The sequence below is a fragment of the Dromaius novaehollandiae genome, chromosome 9 (assembly GCF_036370855.1).
Source record: "Dromaius novaehollandiae isolate bDroNov1 chromosome 9, bDroNov1.hap1, whole genome shotgun sequence".
Taxonomy (NCBI): domain Eukaryota; kingdom Metazoa; phylum Chordata; class Aves; order Casuariiformes; family Dromaiidae; genus Dromaius; species Dromaius novaehollandiae.
In genome coordinates, this window is record NC_088106.1 from 32,719,032 (window position 1) to 32,733,592 (window position 14,561).

The window sequence follows — 14,561 nt, forward strand, 5'->3', positions numbered from 1 at the left end:
AGGGTCAGACTGCAACACAGAATTATGCTACCTGCAAATGAGGGAGAACAAGAACAAACTCAATGTCGGGAATAAAAACAAAAAACCTACACAGAGAAAAACAAAAAACCCACCCAGAGACAAGTATTACAATACTGATTCACAGCCTATCTTGTCACAGTCCTGCTGCACTGATACGGTTAAATTTGTCACCAAATCTCTCTGCAATTGTTCTCTTTTCATTTCTCCCTTCCCCCAAACAGATGCAGAAGAGTCATGCACTGAGGTAGTGGATGAAGTCCTGGCGCAGCCATCATCATTCAGCTCAGCCAAGGGAAAACAAGAGCCCAGTGTCAGAGCATTTGCCAACCTGTCGTGGGGAAAGTCACAAGACGAGCTTTCTATTGAATTCCAGCAGAAGCAGAGGAAGGATATCCAGGGGATGCTGAGGCTACTGCTAGACAATGATCAAAAGCTGATTCTGCTGATGAAGACGTCTAGGCCTCAAGAGGAGGACAGAATTCAAAAGCCAGAATTTTCATTCACCTCCCCCTGCCCGAAATCACCTGCTTTTAATAATTCTGAGTTTCTAGGGAATAAAATCTGTTTTCTCCACAGTCCTTGTGGGATGCTTTAAGCTCACAACGCCACCTACTGACAACAACCAAGCCCTTCTGCCAACCTAGAGCAGCTCAGTTTTCCACTAATGAAGTAATTTCCTCTCCATTTCCTTGTATTTATCAACTGTTCTGATGACTGAATGCAAGTCTTCTAAATATTTGCTTCTAGTTAGTATCTCTTCACTAGCTCTCATCTTCTAAGGATTATTTGTCCAGATTTGGATGTGGGGTGAAACTTCTTTCCAATTTTCAAAGTCTTCTTTCAAATCTGACTGATTTGACCAAGTTGTGAAACCTCCCAGTCATTAAATTAAAAAGGGGGGGAAGGGAGGGAAAGTATGTGTGTGGGGGGGTATTATTTAAGTCTTCTGCTGTCCTAAGTAAGCACAGACTGTCTCTTCACAAACTCACAGATAGTCAAGCTGAACTGTGTAAACAAGCTTAAAATTCAGAAGCTTTAATGACTAGATAAAGTTTTTTATACCCTTAATAACCAATCCCCAAGTCAGTTCATTTGAATTCAAGAAATACAAACATCTCTGCAAGAGGCGGCATTACAGCTGAAGCAGGCTCTGTTTCTGACTATTGCTGCACGGCTTGTGGCAAGTCATTTCAGCTCTTTGCAGGGCTGTTCTCATCCACCTGATGCGCTGAAACAGTTTCATGTGTGAAATGTGTTTATAAGAATTAGGCCAAGAGAACTAGAATCCATGGTAGTATCTTTGCATACTACCAAAATAAATAATAGTAGAGTAGGATTCATTTAGGAAGCTGATGCAATCAATAATCTGTTAATTTTACTGCACTGAACTCAGTTATTCTGTACTACTTCGCTTCTGTTCTGAGCAAGTCTCCAGGGAGAAGTGTCCGTATTTGCACACAGCTGCAAGAATCAGGCTGGAACAGAAGACCGTGGTAAGAAGAGTCACAACACACACTAAGGAATCATGTTGTCTGAGCCCCACTGGAACATGCATAATCAATTCCTCATATACCTACAAAGAAAAATAGGTTAATACACATATTTAACAAGCTATTTCTTTTTGACTGTAACTGTAGAGGATTAGTGATTTGTGATCAGACCAACACTAAACTGTCCCTTTGCTCAGGCTTGTTCTGGGATTCAAAAGCAAAACTGAGATGCAACATACCCTTTCAGTCTACTGCCCTCATGGAGAGTCAGCCACTTCTTGCAATACAAAACTCAATCATCTGCTGCATTTTAAATGGTAGCCATTTATATTCTCTATAGCTTTGTTCTTACAATAGACTTACTATTGAGGATCTGTACGTAATACTGTATTAAAAAGATAAGCTCGTGGAATGAGCATTTTGCAGATTACTGAAAAGTGAGTTTTCTCCAAGGCACACAACTATTTGGTTTCTTTGTGTTGCAGAAAGCTCCAAAACGTTTCTGGACAAGAACTGCAGATATCTGAAACATCTGCTGATATCCTAGGTGCAGGAAGGCATGCATGTTACAAAGCCAACAGATTTGTTACAGAACAAGTTAGTCTTATATCGGAACCTCTACACTATTGCAACCCTTTAGAGTTGCAAAGGTGGTTGTTGACCATACTAAAGATTCAACTTTGCCTAGCTTAGAACACAGAACAAAGAAACTTCATGTTTCCTAGACACTTTGCCATTCAGATAACAACCAGATAAACAGAACTGGCCTTTTTAGATGTAATTCCTTAAACCTTTGGGGTTTTGCCCCTCTTTTCAATCAGATCATAACACTGTTTTCCACTTTATCACTTGTCTGAGGCAACCATATTGCAAAGTCCCTTCTTGAATCAACCAATGTCAATTATATCCTCAGATTCCAACAAAATTATTATGCAAAAAAAGAAAAAAGATGACAGCAGTTGCCATCAAGGGGCAGAAGAGCACAGAAAATGATTACAAGCATGTCAGAAAGACACCCACTAAAGCAAGCTGGAGAGAAAGAAAGAAGCCCCCATAAGGAAGAATCACACAACTAGCCATGTACCGATTAGTTCCCAAGCTCTGGAACATGCTAATCACAGATAAAGGCAGTAACTGTTAAATGAGAACCAAGGATTTTCAACAGAAATAAGAACTCACAGGTTTGTGCTTTACACTATACCACTGACAGGGGTAGTCATTTCTCCCTGAACAGGGAGCTTCCACTTCAGAAGGTTTCCAACACTCTGTTGACAGGCGATCTACAGAAGACATTAATGAGTCATCAAAAATCCAGATGGGACGAAGCCATATGGCCTGCAAGACTTCTCCAAATTAGATATCTTTCCTTCATAACAGCTTGACAGCACCAACTCACTAAAAGCCAAAAGATGAAATAGCACAGGTACTGACAGAAACATTACAGCTAACCTGCCCATTCAAAGTGGTGCTGGCAGTCTTTTTCATGAATTTTCTAACTCTTCCATCCCTGAGATAGTAGATACCTAAGCAAGAACTCTCACCCACGTGGTATCTGGACCCCCCTGTCTTTAATAGGGCAAAGAATTCATCATTGGCCTGTAGACTCCCCAAATCCAGCCACGCAGTTACAATTTCTCTTTCCCCAGAGCACAAAAGTCATTCTTTCGTTTCTCCTTGTTGGCTTCCTGTTGTCCCATGCAAGAACTCCTCTCACCTGTTTTAAATGTTCTTACATTAGTAGCAAATAGGTTTTCCTGCTCATAAGTAGTACATGAGGCAGAAGACCAGAAAAGGTTTCACATCTCTTTTTTACTGACCAGGCAGTCCTCCCTTCCCCCATCTCATCCCAGAAAATAATTGCTCAAATAATGCTCAAGTAAAGAAGCTGCATTACATTAGAACATTTGACTTGGCAGCTAGCAAGAATGATTTCATGAAAGGAAATACAATTTGTAGCAAAAATGGGAGATTTCATTGGTTGTGTAACTTAAAATATATGTTGTCATGGATATGAGATTCTTGTTTCAGACAAGTCTGAGACTCCAATCATTCCATCTTTCAGGAAGACAGTTTTCTACATTTTTCTCTATACAAATGCAGTAGGAGAAGGCTGCAAACCATTGGAATACTTCAATTACTCTAAGTACCTGAGTCTGAATAATATTAAACACACCATGCATGGCTTCAGCTGCCAAGACAGAAACACTGTGAAAACATATGGTCTAAGCAGCTGATCTTTAGCAAACCAGAGCCTGCAGGGATTGTGCCAAATAGACCAACTGTCAATGCTTCCAGGTGAAAGAGCCCAAACTTGGGGGATACAGCCCCCTACAGTAAAAAATAAAAAAAAAAATTAAAATAAAATTATCATGTCTGTTAACAATTAATCTGCCTTTGGTCAGGCAGCAGTAGCACTCATCCTAATACACAGTAAATGCAAAGATGACGACAACGTGCCCTTTATTGGGGCCACTATCTTCTTCTCATTTTCACATGACTACTAAGAGCTCCATTTCTGAAGTCAAATATAGATCCAGATTCCAGTTATTCCTCTCTCCCCCAAAGTATATGCAATGAGAATCTCACTGTCACAGCAGCAGATCAGTACTTCTGGACTCTTCAGAACAACCAACACTTCCCTGTTGTTTTCTGCTGGCCGGTGGTACCGTCCATGCACAGGCAAGGCAGCTTGAAAACAGTGGGAACACTGAGGGTCGGGTTTCATGTATATAAGAACAACAAGATCTGTGGCTAAGTACTCAGGAGCCTCCACATCAACAGTGTCAGGAATTATCACCGCCTGCAAATGGAGAAAGATACAGACATGGTTGCCACCAGAATCAAAACAGGGGATGGATGTGAAAAAACATATGAACATAGTGCGTTCCACTCTGGGATTTAAGGTCACTGTCTGCTGTGGTTACCTACTGCAGCATCAGAACAGAAAAGTAGTATAACTCCTGCATTAACATTTTGTTCTTCAAAGTTTCAAAGAAATTCAACTGCAGGAGTCTACTGTGTGTATAGAGTACACTTTACTCTGCCACATTATCTTAGTTCAGACTCCCACAACAGGTGTCTACATCAGATCAGGCATGTAGACCTCCCTAATGAGGAACAATACCAAGCACTTGCAGTCATCTGACCTTTTCTTAGACATCAAACTCGGGACAAGACGAGCCATGTCCTAGAGGTGTCTGCCTTTCCAACTGGCTATAAAGAAAATCTGCATCGTAAGCTCAGAGTAGATGTCTAACAGACAAGCATCTAAAAAGAAGCGAGTTGAAGCCCATCCACATCAGTCTAAAGTTACGTTGCAGGTCAACATGAGCTACTATTTTGCATCCACTCTTTTATATTACAGAAAGTGCTCTAGCTGAGAAAGGGGTCCCACTGAGCTAAGTACTATGTATAGTTTTATGATTGTTTCTTACCATATGAACACAATTTAAACAGAGAAATAGCAGGAGGAGGGAAGCACTGTCTAGTCCCAATTTAAAGAGGAAGAACTGAGGACTGGCAATTCAAGCAGTCTGCAGTGGAGCCAAGAACTGCACATGAATGTCTCAAACCTAAGTTTCAGCACTTCAATTGTACAGTAATCTTCATGGCAAAGGATCCCAATTCAGTTCTTCAAAAACACTTCTCTTCCACTTGCTTAAGTTCCTCGTTTTTCCTTATTCTTGCTGACTTCTCTGGAGAGCTAGGAAAAATTATTTCAGCAGATGTGCTGCTCTGAAACATGCAAACTCTCTAACATAAATGAATTAATTTCCTTTCTAGAACTTCCTTCCCTAGTTCCATATTATTCTAGTATTTTACAAAATCAAGACTTGCAAGAGCACGTATCTTCATGCCTCAAACTCAGAAAATTCCACTGGCCGTAGCAGTGAATCAGAGAGTCTCCCATACTTACTTTTGACCACAAAATTTAGGCACCTCTCCAGACGATGCAGCTAGATGCTGGGAAATGACTGTCTCCTCTAATTATAAGTGACAGATTATTACAACCCAGTTCTAATTAAAACTATCTTCCTCACCATTATAGTTTCTAACATTGGGCCTGGTTCCATGGTCAGAAGTATCAGATTGGAAGTTCTGTCCTTGAGCTGCTCCAAAATAACTTTTCAAGTCCCTATCCAATGAGTTATTCTTAAATCTGAAGAGTTTACAATGTAATTATGCCATTAATAAGCGCATAATAGTACATGCAAGCATCCCAACATCAGAAGTTGTCAAGTGTCTTTGCACCCATATGTTTTAACTGAATTAAGCACTTAAGGGGATTCCCTTCAGCCACACCCTTACCACATCTCTACCCCAAATTAGAATGTAAATACTGGAAAGCAACAAAGAAAGCTGTGGTGAAACAGAAACTGTGAAGCTACTCAAAGTGCATCAGAGAAGCATTTACTTTGCTCCTTTGAAGACTCTGATACTTGCTATGGTGTCTTGACAAAGAGACTGAGCAGATAAAGAGCATGTAATCACTGCTCATTTCCCTGCCACCACCTCTTTCGCAGGGGCTAACTTTCCTTCTTTTCAATCCAGAGAGCCCCAGATAAGCAACTCTGGTAAAAGCTAAACAGATCTGCAGTGGCTCCCAGGTATGCACATCTATGTGTAGAAATATCACCAGCATATGACACAAAACATGCCCTAGTGCTGATACGGCTGGCAGATGCAATGAAAAGTCAAGAATATGATACTTTGCAGCATCTCCTTTCAGGAAAGGGAATTAATCATCTGCATAATGACTACAGATGACAGCTTCCTGAGTAATGCATTCTCTAAATGCTGGCAAAAAGCATACTCAGCCCTATCTGAATAGCTGCCAGATGTCTCGACTTTGGGGCACATTACCTTTGTTAAGTTGTGCTGCCGTAGTGATGCCAGCTCATAGGGATCCACATAGATTCCTGGCGGAAGACGAGTTCTAGCTGCCACTGTGCATCCTCCTATATCCTCCCCCATTATACCAAGTTCTACCTTCACCAACAGGTCCCTTAAAACAATCAACAGAAGCAAAATGTTTATACCTGCATTTCAAAAGATGTCACCAAAGAGCCCAAGAGACATGCTCCCAAATGCACAGTGATCAGATGCAGCTCTCTCATATTTGCACTACACGGTAGGCATTCAGAGAATAGTTCTCTGTCAAGCTATTCTGTCCTTTTCCATTTAGGAAGCTGTAATTCACCTTAATTCCAGATCCAGAACAAAAACAATGTTTCACTTATTTAAACTGCCAACAGTCACCACAAGCATTTTAGAAGGCAGCCTCCAGTTCTTCTTCTCCTATAATCTGTAACTGTTAAATAGTTGATCATGCTAGTATTCACATAGCTAGTGTTTGGCCACATACACACCCATTGATATGGCTCAGTGAGCTGATACAACTATGCACGAATTGTAAACAAACTTCATCACATGTTAAATTAAATCGCAAACTATTCTGACGGAGTTCTTGAGTGATAGCTTACCTGTGAAATCCCTCTTGCAGAAGCTGTTGTGTGACAATGGCATCCTGACAAGCAGCCTGAACATCTAAGACATCACAGAATGAATAAGTGTTTACAGAACAGTACAAATACTTTTAATTATCACAAGGGCAGACAACTTTAACAAGCCTCAGCAAAGTCTTCTAATGTACAAACAGTGTTCGCAAACGCTCTCTCAGCAAAAGAGAAATATTTCATTGTAACCAACAGACAAGTATGCATTTCTTGGACCACTGATCAAGCAGTGTAGGTCTCTCACGCTTCCCAAATTCAGAAGCCGATCCTATCAACAGGTAGGCGCATAAAACTAAGCACAGGTGAAAATATTTGTAAGATGAAAGCCCAAATAAACGTGGCCCAAACTGTTTGATGTCTCTACAAAAGGATTGCAGGTGTTCAAATTTAAATTGCAGAGATGTAGTAAGAGCAGTTGAACTAAAGAAGAAGAAGAAAAAAAATCCAAAGACATTTGACCAACAACACTATTTATTTACACACAAATCCAGTTAGCTTTAATCATCTAGCATCGTCCGAAACATTAAGCCTAAACTCAGCTAAGCTTTAACCAAGCAAGAAGGCCCCCGCCGTGCAGCATACTGTACAGACCTCAGAACAGCCCCGCTGCCTTGAACCAGGCCTCGACAGCTGTAACCACATTCAGCTGGAAAGATGTTAAGGCTTCCAAAGCCCCCCCACACACAGACGCGATCCTCTGGTTTTGATCGCCTCCGCATTCCCCACCACAGCTCGCTCGACTGATGCCGGGCCAACAAAAAGCTACCAGACACCCGAGCAAGAGGCACGGGAAACACCGCGGCTCCAAAACAAACACCCGGGGCAAAACCGCTTGGTGCTTTTCAAACGATTTAGCATGCAAGGATTTTTCCAAGCGCTTGGAAGAGCACCGGGCTGACCCGGCGGGTGCTCGGCGAGCCCCTCTGTCAGGGATCGCTGCGCATTCCTGCGCCTTGGAGACTTCCAGCCTTCCCTGGATGCGGCGCTTTATCGCAAGCGCTGCCGGCCCCCGCTCCAGCCCCAACCGCCGCTCCCCGGCGCGGCCCTCGGCCACCCGCCGCCGCGCAAAGCCCCGGCGCGGCGCTGCCGCACTTACAGAGGCTGCCGGCCGCGCAGAGCAGCGCCGCCACCCCAGCACCGAGAACCCCCATGACCGCCGCCCGCCCCTCAAGTCCTCTCCGCGGGGGCCTTGAGCCGAGCGAGGCGCCCTCGCCGGCCCCGGGCCCGGCAGCGAACGCCTGCCCGTCCGCCGCTTACTTCCCCTCAACTTGCGGACCCAGTGCGATTCTCCTCAAAGCGCTGTCGCTGATCTTCAACGCGACGGTTGTCCTGCCCCGAAAAATGGCTCCATAGCTGTACAGGCGGCGAGAGTCCTCCCTCGGGCCTTCAGGCAGCGGCGAGGGCAGCCAGGCCGGGGCCTGCGGCGGAAGCTGTGGCGGGGCCCGCGGGCGGAGCTGTCGCCATGGCAACAGCGCAGGCCGCGCTCGGGCGCCCTCAGCGCTGGGGTGCCCGCGCCCCACGACCGGGCCGCCCCGAGCCGCCGCTTCCCCCGTGCCTGAGGTGACGGGAGGGGGCGAGGTCGAGGAAAAAACGAAATAGCCTATTTTTTCTTTTCTTTTTTTTTTTTTAATAATTTGAGCTACTCAAGTATTCTTAGGCCTTGATGCTACCAAATCTGTCACGGAGCGACTGTGAGGGCCGGTGCTGGGCCTGCAGCGGTTCTGCGAGGCCCCGGGGATGAGCCCGACCTCCCGGGTGAGTCCCTCAGCCGAGGACCGAAGCGTTTCGCAGGCCGAAGGCAATGCAGCTGCGTCGCTGCGGGACCCGAGGCCAAGTTTCGTTGTCTTGCACGGGTGTTTTGACGAGAAACGAGTAGTAGGGAAGCTTGTTTCAAACCGCAAACATTATTCTCTTAGGTATTGCAGAATTTGGCAGAAAAAAAGGCGCCTGAGTTTTAGGCCTGGTTAAACACTGCCATTTCACATTTGAAGTACCTGCTGCAGGTAGTAGCAACAATCTCTGTATTACTGGAAGATAGGAAATTCTTACCCCTCTTTCATGTGGATTTGAATAACATAGTCTCATATTTGCATCTTTCTTCTGAGGAGGTTTTTTTCACCATTGGAAGCATGGAGGCATGTTCTCATGATTGCTATTTATACTTCAAAAAGGCATTTCACTTCAGTTTGAAGCATCGTCTCATTTTAAGCTAGTGAAAGTAGCTCTGAGGAGAAATATGCTGATTTAGCTTTTCTGTCCAACTCATAGAATTATTTTTTTTAAAAAAAGTATAGCTAGCTCCTCTAGCTAATTTTCAGCATTGAGAATATTATTGTGAATTTGAACTTTTCCCCATGTGGCTTTCCACAGAGAAGGAAGATTGATTTTTAAACTCAGCTTAGAAGTAGCTTTTAAACATTAACGCTGTCTTTCTTTATTTGGAGATACATATTTTAATTTTTTGAGTCCTTTCCTATTTTGGCTTTCTACAGTCTGTAGAGTAGTCAAAGCAGGATAAAACCTAGATGTTTTACATCTTTTCACTTAATTGAAACCAAAAGGAAAGAAACATTGGCATTCAGTGTTGCACACTAAAATGGGAAAGAGGACCTGCAGCGGCAGTGTTCCTGATTTTTGCATCTCCTCTAATATATCAGGTGACTCAGAGGGGATCAGGGTCAAGGGCTTATCGACAGCTATTGTAAAGCAGAAAAAGAGAAATTGCCATAGTCAGCCAGACTCGCGTTCCGTCTTTCTGGTTGCAAGACAATAGAAAATGCTTCAGAGAGGACTATAAAGGATAAGTATGGAATAACTTTTTAACCTCATTCATTTAGTAGCTGACCTATGCACTGATACGTGAGAGTTTAGTAGTAGTTCTTACTTAAAAATGAAATCCTAGCATAAATATTTCCTGTATGTTCTTGCTATCTGTAGAAGTACAGCTACAGATGCCGCATGTCACTCAACTCTTTCCCTCCAACCCCCAGTTAAGACCCTTTCTCCACCTTTTAAGTATGGCAAAAGTTCCTAGTTCCTCCCCTCACACAACAGCTCAACATTTTCCATTTTTCATAAATTCTTGGTATTGTGAACATTATTTAGCTATAAACGCTACCAAAAGTAATGTGCCACATTAAAAAGCATTTCCATTTGTCACTTGTATATTCTCAGCTTTTTGGTTTCATTGATGGTGTATTCTAGTTAGAGAAGAATTAAACAGTTGAATTTTGTCTCTCTTTAAAATGACTGCATATTTTCAGTGTTTCCTGTTTGGAACCCAATCATTTTTTTTCTGCACTTCTGAATCTCTTCTCCCTCTTTATGCTGTCTATCATAGGTTACATATATGCTTCTTTATTGAGGTGACTCTGAAACTGGAAGCAAGCTTTACAAGAACTGACTAGACACCCCTCCATTTGTAATGTAAAAAAAGCGGGGGGGTCTCCCTTATTATGTGAAATAAGGCATATGATATCTACACATTTGTGACAGAAACAGAGACAGGTGAAGGAAATTTGAGCCATATTAATCAATTTGTATCCTTTCAAAGTAATATATAATAGATCATAGAACTCTGTCTTTATTATACTTCCTGCAGCATTCAGATTTATTTAATTTTGCAGAAAGTCTTTCGGTGAAGTTCTGAGATATTTCAAGTTTTCATTTTAAATTTATTTTCCAAATATTTTTTTCATATGTGCTCGAATAAGCGTACAGCAGAAATACGTTATAGTATTTTTACAGAAAATTTGGATTCTACCTGAATTCACACCTTGAGCTTTCATATAAACTATCAGGTGATACAAAGTTAAAAGCATGGTGGCTAGGGAAGAAAAGGGTTTGGTAGTTGAACAATTCCCAGCCTTTCCAGAGCAATGGGTATAATATGCAGTAAAAAGTTGTTTGTGAAGGAACTATATAATACATTGATGTTTTTCATTTAAAAATGCATAAATGAAAAGCATATTTTAGGTACCATATGACTATGCAGTACTTTGCTTAGCTGATAGACCGAAAACTGTAACTCGGGTGTTACTCAGTCCTGATTCAAAGACCAAGTAGTGACAAATGTACAAATCAGCAGCTGAGAGTCACACTCATGTTCAAAGAGCATGTAGGAACATGTTCAAGTTCTGCTGAAATCAGGGATGCTTACACCATCGCTGAGTGTTTTTGCTGAATTTGGGTCATTAATCCCAGTAAAAAGCTGGGTCTAAAATACATTACCTCTAGGAACAGTACCTGGGGATACTCATACTTTCTTTCCCATTTTTTCTTTTTCTGTTTTCAGTGAGCACTGAAGTCCCTGAGGACATCTCTCATAAAATTGAGTATAATTCAGCCAGTAGCAAGAGCTGTTATGACTTACATTGCGAAAAAGTGTGGCATTTGCTTTCAGCCTCCATCCATTATTCTCATCTATAAAGAAGAAGACAAGGATAAAACTCGCCAGCGTATCATGCCTATCCGAAATTTCTCAAAGTTCTCAGGTGTGGTGTATTCACTTGTGGCATTCCTTAGATCCTTTCTACACACAGTAAAAGCAACAGCTGTTTGGTAACACAGTATTTTTAGTGACTGTTGGGCAGCTTCTCGCCAGCATCCAGGGAGTGCATGAGGAGACTGTTTTAGAGTGATACAGAAACAGTATTAGCACTATCTCCACCAAGGAGCCCCAGGCCACGTCTTAACGTGCGTAGCAGCACTGCCAAGTTTGGGTGTCTTGTGTGTGAGGGTTTAGGAAAAGAGGATGTATTTATATAATGAGAGTTTGCTTGCATCTGTAATTCTTCATGGTGATCTTCTCTTTAGACTGTAGCAGAGCTGCTGAACAGCTGAAGAATAACCCTCGGCACAAAGCTTACCTGGAAGGAGTCTCACTACGTCAGCTGAAGAAGTTCTATGGTTTGCTGAAAGGTCATTTGGGAGGACAGAGTCTGGCTGAGAGCTTGGAACAGATTCGTCAGGAAGAGACCATTGACCCAGAAGAGGATATGAACAAATTAGATGATAAGGAGCTAGCCAAAAGGAAGAGCATCATGGATGAACTCTTTGAAAAGAACAGGAAGAAGAAAGATGACCCAGATTTTATATACAATGTTGAGGTTGAGTTTCCACAGGATGAGCAGCTGGAGTCCTGTGGTTGGGATGTGGAGTCAGGCGAAGAAATCTGATTCCAGACAAAGATTTCTTAGATGGACAGTTTAAAGAGAAAACCTACATTCCTAGCACAGAGTACCGTTATTGCACTTACTCTGCTGGATCATTTTTGACTCATGCAATTGATGCGTATTATATTGGCTATGGAGAATCCAATGTTACAGTAATTTCAGATTTAAATAAAATTTGTTTAAAAAGTCCAACTTGATGAAATGGAAATGGGGTAGCTGAACTTGGTTTTTTCTCATCTTTACCTATTCAGAATGCCTAAATAACTTTAAATCATTCATCTGTCCCTTGTTTACATTCCAATCACCTTTGGCAGAAGATCTCACCAGCTTGCATTGCTATGATTTCTGTTCAGCTTCATCTTAAAATGAAGTGTTAAATATTTATGTCTTGAAAGCAATGTTCAAGCATTATTGCATACAATGGTATTTGTTATTACTTGTTGGAATGTTAAATATATATTAGTCTATTTTCTGGATAAATCAACGTTGCAATGAAAATATTACTTTCATTTTTCCTGAGTGATGCTTAAATCTGCAGCCGCAGGTTACACAAATATAAATTCTTATATTTAAGAAACAGAATATTTAGAAAATAAGTTAGTTCTGAGAGTACTCTTGAAAATAAAGTGATTGTGAATTGATAAAATAAGGTGTTTTCCTTAAACTACTAAACTATTTACTGTTCTGTCAGTAAATGCTCAGCTCTGGGAAAATGTGCTTACACTATCTGAGGAAAGTTGTGTGGCAGAAAGTCGCAAAAGCTAGGGGTGTCTTTAGAATAAAGCAAAATATTCACTGCTGTTGTCTCATCAGACTACAGTTTTGAACTCATTTTAAACAGTATTAGGGGAGAACTTGACATGACAAGTAAATAAGGCTATGGCAAAAGGTCCTCCAGATAGTGTTTTGATGGTCACCGAGGAATTTATCTCTGCAAATTAGTATTTTATTTATCCCACTCAAGGTTTTAATCCCACTGTCTGCCTCAGCTGGTTTGTACTAGTCAGATCCTACTCTCTTGTAAGAATTGGAAGACTAAGTTTAGGAGTCTAGAAAATTATGTGACCCCAGAAGCTTCCCAGGTTTTGGCTTCCTGAATTTGGTTGGGTTGTGAAGATTCTGAGAGGAGCGGGCCTTCATCTGGAGTTAAATATGCTCAACAAACAGATGCCCAAGGTAACTAAAAGGAGGTGTAAATTGCCCCCAAGACTAATTTATTTCCTGTCTTTCCTCATTCTGCAACAACAAATGAATTAAAACATGCCAACTTTGTCAAAAAGACTTTCATAGCGCAGAAATTGGTATTTGGAATGATTTTCTTCCTACAAATGGAAATGACAGAATCAATCCTATGAGAAATCTGAGATGAGTGTAAATTAAACCATGATACTTTGTCCTGGAGCAGATGAGTGAGCTTAAGTCCTTTCTCTGCTTCCAGTCAAAAATTGCAACATACCAGCATATAGAGATCTTGATGCAGATTCAGTAGTAAGTCTTGGTGAGTTCATCTTAATGTTGTCTTGGTGATCAGCACAGAAACTCGGTTCAGTGTGGGAGAACTCAGTCTGCGTTTTATGCAATGAACATTAACTTACCTACTTTCAGTGGGTCACTTTGAGCAAATGTAACTGCTCACAAGGTAGGAAATTTCAGGCCATTTAGAAAGATAGCTTTGGTTTGTGTCTTGAGTAGAAGTAAAGATGCTGAAGCAACAGGTTACAGGAATTATAATCACTTTAGCCTTCACTTTTTCTAGCAAAATGAGAAAAAATGTTCCAGCACACTGGATGAAATTCACAACTGCTGTCTGTGTGTCCGCAGATGATGCTAGCTAGAATTAAAAGGATTGCATATCTGGGCAAAATAAAGCCAAAAGCAGTCCATTGGTTTAATGTGATTAGCCTGATAAGGACACTAGGTCAGTGATTTTTGAAAAGACAAGCCAGTGATGACAGCCGTGAATATTTACAATGTTCTCACATGGCAGGGTCCTAGAGAACCGGCACGTACATAAATCTTATGTCAATATGCAGATTGCTGTCATACTAAAGCAACCTTTCAGAGACTGACTGAAAGTTGCTCATCTTCACTCCTCCATTTGTCAGAAGGGTTTCACTGGCCAGTTTGCAGTGAAATTTCTGCTAAATATTTTACCAAACATGACAGAGGTGCAAATTTACTAAGATGCTATCTTCAAGCTCTGCCTAGGCATATTCTTATGCTAGAAAATGTGTATTATTCTTGGTGAAGCTGAGCATCCCAAGAATGTAAAATGACTCGTGCTAGATGGAAGGAAAGCAGAGAAATACAACCTACAGCATGGTATTCAGAGCCTCAGATACAACTTGGTTTCTACACGA

General features: G+C 41.6%; 2 protein-coding genes across 3 annotated transcripts; one reads left to right on the top strand and one right to left on the bottom strand.

The window, feature by feature from the left end:
* Positions 1–1,040: 1,040 nt before the first annotated feature.
* PIGX (phosphatidylinositol glycan anchor biosynthesis class X) lies at positions 1,041–8,419 on the bottom strand. 2 transcript variants are annotated; one of them, XM_064517157.1, is made up of 6 exons: positions 8,285–8,419; positions 6,995–7,058; positions 6,375–6,516; positions 4,098–4,311; positions 2,691–2,791; positions 1,041–1,594 (listed from the first exon to the last, which is right to left on the bottom strand). In XM_064517157.1, the coding sequence occupies exons 3-6, from the start codon at positions 6,483–6,485 to the stop codon at positions 1,415–1,417; spliced, it is 606 nt and encodes a 201-aa protein (XP_064373227.1). In that variant the 5' UTR covers positions 6,486–6,516; positions 6,995–7,058; positions 8,285–8,419; the 3' UTR covers positions 1,041–1,414. The 2 variants fall into 2 exon arrangements, with proteins under 2 accessions (XP_064373227.1, XP_025966443.1); XM_026110658.2 differs by lacking the exon at positions 8,285–8,419 and adding an exon at positions 8,124–8,265.
* A 29-nt stretch (positions 8,420–8,448) lies between these two features.
* CEP19 (centrosomal protein 19) lies at positions 8,449–12,850 on the top strand. Its single transcript, XM_026110672.2, has 3 exons — positions 8,449–8,782; positions 11,322–11,520; positions 11,843–12,850. The coding sequence occupies exons 2-3, from the start codon at positions 11,391–11,393 to the stop codon at positions 12,202–12,204; spliced, it is 492 nt and encodes a 163-aa protein (XP_025966457.1). The 5' UTR covers positions 8,449–8,782; positions 11,322–11,390; the 3' UTR covers positions 12,205–12,850.
* Positions 12,851–14,561: the final 1,711 nt, after the last annotated feature.

Bases quoted from the DNA above. Each gene is read 5' to 3' on its own strand.
- CEP19 (XM_026110672.2), top strand. From the start codon at position 11,391: ATGACTTACATTGCGAAAAAGTGTGGCATTTGCTTTCAGCCTCCATCC. The intron at 11,521-11,842 runs GTGTGGTGTATT...TCTTCTCTTTAG, and splicing joins AAATTTCTCAAAGTTCTCAG to ACTGTAGCAGAGCTGCTGAA.
- PIGX (XM_026110658.2), bottom strand. From the start codon at position 8,178: ATGGGGGTTCTCGGTGCTGGGGTGGCGGCGCTGCTCTGCGCGGCCGGC. The intron at 7,059-8,123 runs GTAAGTGCGGCA...GTGATGTCTTAG, and splicing joins CTGCGCGGCCGGCAGCCTCT to ATGTTCAGGCTGCTTGTCAG. The intron at 1,595-2,690 runs GTGAGTTCTTAT...TTTTCTTTGTAG, and splicing joins ATAGTGTAAAGCACAAACCT to GTATATGAGGAATTGATTAT.